General features: G+C 47.6%; 1 protein-coding gene across 3 annotated transcripts; it reads right to left on the reverse strand.

Annotated features, from left to right (window-relative positions):
• Positions 1-238: 238 nt before the first annotated feature.
• Positions 239-5,670, reverse strand: orc4 (origin recognition complex, subunit 4). 3 transcript variants are annotated; one of them, XM_080493099.1, is made up of 14 exons: positions 5,593-5,670; positions 5,011-5,098; positions 4,870-4,946; positions 4,465-4,555; positions 4,302-4,377; positions 3,746-3,831; positions 3,620-3,668; positions 3,397-3,548; positions 3,151-3,324; positions 2,983-3,069; positions 2,798-2,906; positions 2,633-2,728; positions 2,481-2,548; positions 239-1,960 (listed from the first exon to the last, which is right to left on the reverse strand). In XM_080493099.1, exons 2-14 carry the CDS (start codon positions 5,065-5,067, stop codon positions 1,778-1,780), a joined length of 1,305 nt encoding a protein of 434 aa, XP_080349225.1. In that variant the 5' UTR covers positions 5,068-5,098; positions 5,593-5,670; the 3' UTR covers positions 239-1,777. The 3 variants fall into 3 exon arrangements, with proteins under 3 accessions (XP_080349225.1, XP_080349224.1, XP_080349226.1); XM_080493098.1 differs by having other exon boundaries at positions 5,011-5,108; positions 5,593-5,657; XM_080493100.1 differs by lacking the exon at positions 5,011-5,098 and having other exon boundaries at positions 5,593-5,615.
• Between the last annotated feature and the right edge of the window lie 904 nt (positions 5,671-6,574).

Below are 6,574 nucleotides of genomic sequence, written 5' to 3' on the forward strand. Positions count from 1 at the left end.
CATAATTACTTCAGAAATACTGTTCATGTAATGTGATTACAAAGAAAAACCAACAACTTATTTATTCAGAGAAGCAGAGAGCTCTCGTCTCCAGGACTGAGCAGTGAAGTACTACCTGAGCAGTGAAGTACTATCTGAGCAGTGCAGTATGTCCTGAGCAGAGCAGTACTACCAGAGTGCAGTACTACCTGAGCAGTGCAATACTTCCTGAATGGTGCAATACTACCTGAGCAGTGCAGTACTTCCTGAACGGTGCACTACTACCTGAGCAGAGCAGTACTTCCTGAACGGTGCAGTACTACCTGAGCAGAGCAGTACTACCTGAGTACAGTACTACCTGAGCGGTGCAATACTGCCTGAACAGTGCAGTACTTCCTAAGCAGTGCAGTAGTGGGGAGTACCTCCACTGCGTGCGGCTTGGTGTCTCACCAGGACCTCCTCCAGCCCAGCGCCCCCTGCTGTGCATATAAATTTGTACCATTTGTGTCTTGTTGCCCACTACTTTAAGTCTAGGCTGTGTACAGACATACAACCTGTATCAACTATATACTCTGAGCTGAATCTTTATAAGTGCGTGTTGAACTTCAGTGTTTCCTCTACATTCATTTATACTTTTCTGGTGTTTCCACTCTGAAGTTAGAAGATTCCCTCCAGTCCAGGAAAGCACTTCAGGCTCCATCAGCAGAAAAGCCCTGGTGTCCCTCAAGGAGCCAGTTGGGGCCCCCTGGTGGTTGCATTTTGTATAGCTCTTTGAGTGCAGTTGCAATACTACGATCACCACGACAGGTACTTCATTCCAGCATCTCGTGTTTCCCGCCTGGTGGTCAGGACGTGAGAGGAAACCTGGAGCTCCACTGACCTCGCCACAGGAAAAACATCTTCTCTGTGAGATCCGTCGGGTTGCCAGGTTGGATATTTGTATGGAACTGGAAAAAAAGACTGAAAAACACTACGAGTGACCCCACATTTCTCGAGGCTCTGGAGTGGCAGCGCTGATCCAGGACCTGCTGCTTCTGCTGGTGTTGATGCTCGCAGGTTTCATGTGTTCATGAGGGCGGCAGGGAGGGAAGGAATCCTCCACCTTCTGACTAGTTCTTTGCTCCTCAGTCGTTTTGTGTTCAAACTGCAACTTCAAAGTGGACAGTGAAGAACAGTTGGCCCCCTGCTGGGCTTCTAGGATCAATACCAGCGTGAAGGCATCCTCGTCCTGACCTCTGACCTTTCTCAGAGCTGGAGGGAGGAAGAGGAGGAGCCTTCACAAACCCTGAAGCATCACCAGCGAGCAGATGAGCTCCCTGGTCAGCGCTGCCACTCGCTTTTTATCAGCTGAAGATCCACGTCATGTAAATAAATGTGTTTTTAGATTGTGGACATTTCTTCTTCACTGGACTCACAGCCTTGTTACACACACACACACGGTGAGAAGACGCAGCTCAAACACAATAAGAGCTCAGGTTTACTATCTGTTGAAAACTTTGTATTGTTTGAGTTGGTTTGTTGCAGACATCACCCACTAGATGGCAGCATGGAGCAGCTAAATGAATTAGTTCAAATGATCAATAAGCTCTAATGGGGTTTTTAACAGTTCAGTGACAGAACAGCACTAAAGCCTAAAGGTTAAAATCACATGTCAAGTTTTGTTTAGCAGTTTGATGATCTGAGTTTATTCAAACAACTGTGACTGAAAACATTCGTGTTTATTTTCATGCACTCATTATGAACCCTCAGCAGTGGAAACGACATCGTCTCCTTCAATGTCAATAAGTCTTCATCCGTGCTACTCAAAGGATGACATGGCCCACTGCCGGAGGTCCGTGGGGCATTGTGGGTATTTCTGCAGCACCTCTATGACCTGGCTCTGGTCCAGCATGAGCTTCATCAACACGAAGTCCTTCTGGGTCCTGGCCGAGGAGCCGTCCACGGGCCGGACCAGCTCCAGCTGCAGCAGGTGCTCGAAGGCCTGGGGAGGAGACGCTTCATGTGTTCACCTGTGTGTTCACCTGCAGGAGCCGCGGCTCGGTGCTGCAGTGGTTAGCACTGTCGCCACACAGGTAGATTGATACTTTATACATCCAGTGTGTGCTATACATAAAACACTTCTGACAGTACAGACTTAAAAACAAAAATAACATTAAAAAGAAATACTGGTTCAATACTGAGAAGGGAGGGACTGGGGCAGTTACGGGAGGGGCAGTACAGGGATGTTCCAACACATAAACTAAATATTGTTCCCCAAGTCATTTATATTCATGAACTCCATTGGATGTTTGTTAGTGTTGGAAGACTAATGGCCACTAGGGGGCAATAGCAGGTTTTGTGAGGCTGCCAATCATTCAATCGTGTCAAAAGTCAGAAGTTTTTAAATATGAATGGGGGGGGGGGGGGGTTGGGGGGGGGCAACTTTTCTTGTTTTTCTAAATTAATTCATCCTGTTTACATGTCAACAGTGTTTAATGGTAGTGGAGTGTGTGTGTGTGTACCTTCATGATGACTGGCTGCTCAAACTTGTACATGGAGTTGGACTTCCTGTGCAGGAACTTCTTGAACTCTGTGTGGGACAAAGAGGAGGAAGTGAAGCCGGAGTAGCGGCGGTGGCGGTGGCGATGGCGGCTCTTCTCCGGCTTCACGTTACCGTTATAAACCATCTGGAAGTTGAAGGGCTCTCCTTCGTACACGTCCGTCAGATGCTTCATGGCGATGATCAGGCACAGCTCCAAGATGGACAAACCTGAAGAGACACACGTTCAGTCACCAAAGAAACCTTGACCTCTGGGCGTCCCGTTGTCCCGTTGCTCACCGTGCAGCATGTTGACCCTGGAGTCGCCCAGACAGCAGCGACTGGCCTCCAGGACGTCAGCCGGCCTGATGGACGGTCGGGAAGGAGAGACGCGACTCAGACACAGAATCTGAGCCCAGAGGAGAAACGTCACAAACTGAAGAGTTGTTGGTGGAAGGAAAAGCAGGAAGAAGAGTTGCTCTGACCAGCAGGCGGTGCAGCGAGTCCAAGAGTCTGCTGGAGTTGAAGTGTCGCTGGAAAACCTCCTGAACCGACTTGTCTTCACACAGCGTCTGAGGACAAAACCAGTGTGAAGCTGCTGAACATCAGACTACCACTCAGAGAAGCTCAAGTCCTCGCCTCCCCCCTCCCACCTGGAGGCCGGCGTTCCAGTCCTGAGCAAAGCGCGGGTCGGGGAAGTCGTCCGGCAGGCGGAGCTGCGTCTGAACCCGCTCCAGGTACTGGCTGAAGGTGATGGCACTCAGCAGGTGAATCTGACGGTGGGAGAACCGCGACTTGACCCTCTTTTCCAGCAGCTCCAGGACGTCCTGCGTGGAAAAACAGTGTCAGCCTCTCCGGCTCGGACCCGACGTGAAGGCGGAGTCCTGAGCTGCTCCTACCAGCCTGCAGGTGAGGCCGACCACCACCACCGGCGTCTGCGCAGACTGCGAGATGTCCAGCAGGTTGTAGAGCAGCGTCTGGTTCTTGTGCTGCGTGAACAGGTGGAACTCGTCCAGGACGAACAACACGGGGCGGCTGCTGCTGCGGTCGCCTGGAAGCAGCGTCACAGCGTCACCTCCAGCTCCGCTCCGCAGGAAACACCAACGCCTCAACTTCACTCACCTCGCTTCAGCGCCTCCAGCAGGAAAACCAGGTTTTCTGCAAAACTTCCCTGAAATGAAGCAGGACGAGATTTCACTGCAGATTTTCTTCTACAAAACGTTGATCAACGTCTGAACGGAGACTCACAAACACTTTGTCTCCAACAACATTTTCCAGGTGAAGCTGTAACGTGATTTCCTTCAGGGCGATTCTGTCGTCAGTCTGCAGGAGGCCTTCAACACACACACACACACACACAAGTACGATGTAAAATCACCTGTATAAAAGTCTGACAGACAGAAAGGATCATTTAAATATTGTAGCACTAAAGTAAATAAACTTCATTTCCTGACTTTCATACACAATAACTAACAACAAATCTATTTTATCTCAAAGTGTTTATGAATTTTGTTAAAATGGTATTTAATGAGGTCATGAGGAGGGTAAACTGTGAGGTGCTTCGTCTCTGCAGCCATATTGTGAGGTGAGGATGAAGATGGGCTGGTAGTGAGGTGAAGATAAAGATGGGCTGGTAGTGAGGTGAAGATGTGCTGGTACAGTGAGGTGATGATGATGATGATGGGCTGGTACAGTGAGGTGAGGATGAAGATAGGCTGGTAGTGAGGTGAAGATGTGCTGGTACAGTGAGGTGATGATGATGATGGGCTGGTACAGTGAGGTGATGATGATGATGGGCTGGTACCGTTGAGATGAACCTGTAAAAGGTTTCTCTGCACCTCCTTGTCGTCCAGCAGTTCCCTCAGCACACAGCGTAAGAGCTACACACACACACACACACACACAAATCGTCACACACGTCCCAGGGTCCCCCCCTGCCACCCCCACCCCCAGGCTGCGAGGCTCACCGTGGTTTTCCCCGCCCCTCTGGGACCGACGATCAGCACCGAGTTGCTCTCCCCGTTCACGGCGGTCCGCCTCAGCAGGTCCCGGAGGCGTCTGGATCAATCAGAACTACGTTACCCAGAATTCTCTCCGGCTGGACTCAAAGGAGCTTCCTGGTCTTTCTGGATCTCCAACAACTTTCACTTTCTCTGACAAACACGTTTGTTTTAGCTGCAAACATCTTTAATGTGGAACATTCGTGAATCGTTGTAAACAGCAAAAAGTCCTTCAGAGGTTTAATTTGAAACTAGTGGAAAACATGAACACAATATAATCCCATTTCCTTATTCGTTTAGTGCGGTTGTTATTAACACACTTCTAATCATTTGTTAAGTGAAACTCCACCAACATCATGTGAAGGAACCTACTCATACTGAGTGTCCATCCCCTCCAGGCTGTCAGGGAGCCGCTGGAGACAGAACCTCTCCCTCAGGATGCTCTGGGCCTGAAAACACACAGGGTTAATACACTGTGGTCCTCTGAGGGCTGTGGACAGGTGTTTCACCTACCTGTCTGAGGCAGTCTGCTGCTGGCATGCCAGCATGTTTCACCTTCCTCCCTGCCATGATGATGATGATGATGATGATGATGCTGTGTCTGCACAGACCTCAAGAAGGTATGACCGTTTAATTACAGAATTACTGTGTATTCACATATAGCTCTGTGCTCATAACTCATAATTCTGTAGTGACGTCAGTTAGGTAATCTTTAAGCACAATATATTGATCAATCGGTCCAATACAAAAACAACAAGGCACAACTCCAGTAACTACGACACATGTTGAACTCAGGGGAAATCTGTAAAAAACCATGAAATCCATCATGATTTACAGGAAACTGTATTTGCCGGATTAAAGAGAAACTCATAAGACCAAACCAGCCGTTGACTTTGCTCAAAATAAGATTATTATCAGTCAGAAATCAAAATCCCGCTAATCTGCGGGATCTGTGAATGGAGTCTGGTGCCGGTCATCTCTCCGGGCTCGTTCAAGGAATAACGGTCAAATCGAGCGACAAGCTGCTGATTCTCAGTCGGATCACTTCGACCGGTAGTTGAAATAACCGAACTAACTTCTAGTAATCTCACTTACCGAAGGACGTGGTGGAAAATCTTCGCGGGTAAACGGTTCCGCGAAAAGTGACGACTTCCTGCTTTGACTGTATCTCTGCCCTCTGATTGGCTGAGGTTGGTGACGTGGTAATTGTTATTGTTGAGATATTCATTAATTTCCAGTATTTCTTATCAGCGGTGTCGTTGGAAAGTCCAATAGTATATTTAGTATCATAGTAGTTGTTTATCCATGTCTGCACAGATCATGTACCAAGAAATTCTGAATATCATTTGATATTCTTTTAATATTGTCTTCTATAGAATTATAATCTATGATGTATTTGACATATTCATTACATTTGATATATTAGGGTTTTCATTGATTAGAACTATTAGATGTTCGTTTTTCAGAGCCTGTGGAGTCTCAGTCACTTCGGTCATTTCTGTCTGACAAGGAAACTATTTCAATATATGAATCATCTGCTTGGTTGCTGTACAGAAAACCTCATTTCGGCCCATTCATGGAATTAAATAAGAAGTACTTACCTGCTCTAATGGAGGTTAGTAAATGTAATTCAGATAGGTTGAAGCCAGGACTGTGCTTCAGTGGGTTTGATGGAACAGTTTGAAGGACGCTTCCTCTCCACAGTGAAGATGAAGCTCCGGGGAAACAGAAACATCTTATGGATGAGTGAAGGAAAAAGCACAACAAACTACCAGATAACTCACAAATTGTCTCCCAGTCACGGCTCATGTTTATCCTGTCCCATTATTCTGAAATATGACTTTCCTCTCACATATTCATCTCCGGTGTTTGTCCTTAAAAACAGGCGAAGCGTCCCGTTTACACCCGATTCATTTAACGTCTCCTCAGGTCTGACCTTCAGGACTAAATTCAGGCGTTGCTTCTCCCTTTCTCCTCCCTTGACTGGATCTCTGGTCTTTCATGGACTTTATGTTTTATTTTGCTCAGCATCTTGTTGCTTCAGCGCCGCTGAGTTTTTCAATGTTTCCTCCACAAA

Source organism: Lipophrys pholis (genome assembly GCF_963383615.2).
Source record: "Lipophrys pholis genome assembly, chromosome: 23".
NCBI lineage: Eukaryota > Metazoa > Chordata > Actinopteri > Blenniiformes > Blenniidae > Lipophrys > Lipophrys pholis.

Excerpts from the sequence above, each read along its gene's own strand:
- orc4 (XM_080493099.1), bottom strand. The coding sequence starts at position 5,067 with ATGGCAGGGAGGAAGGTGAAACATGCTGGCATGCCAGCAGCAGACTGC. Across the intron at positions 2,907-2,982 it reads ACTCGCTGCACCGCCTGCTG|ATTCTGTGTCTGAGTCGCGT; the intron begins GTCAGAGCAACT and ends CTCTGGGCTCAG. Across the intron at positions 2,729-2,797 it reads CAGGGTCAACATGCTGCACG|GTTTGTCCATCTTGGAGCTG; the intron begins GTGAGCAACGGG and ends GTGTCTCTTCAG.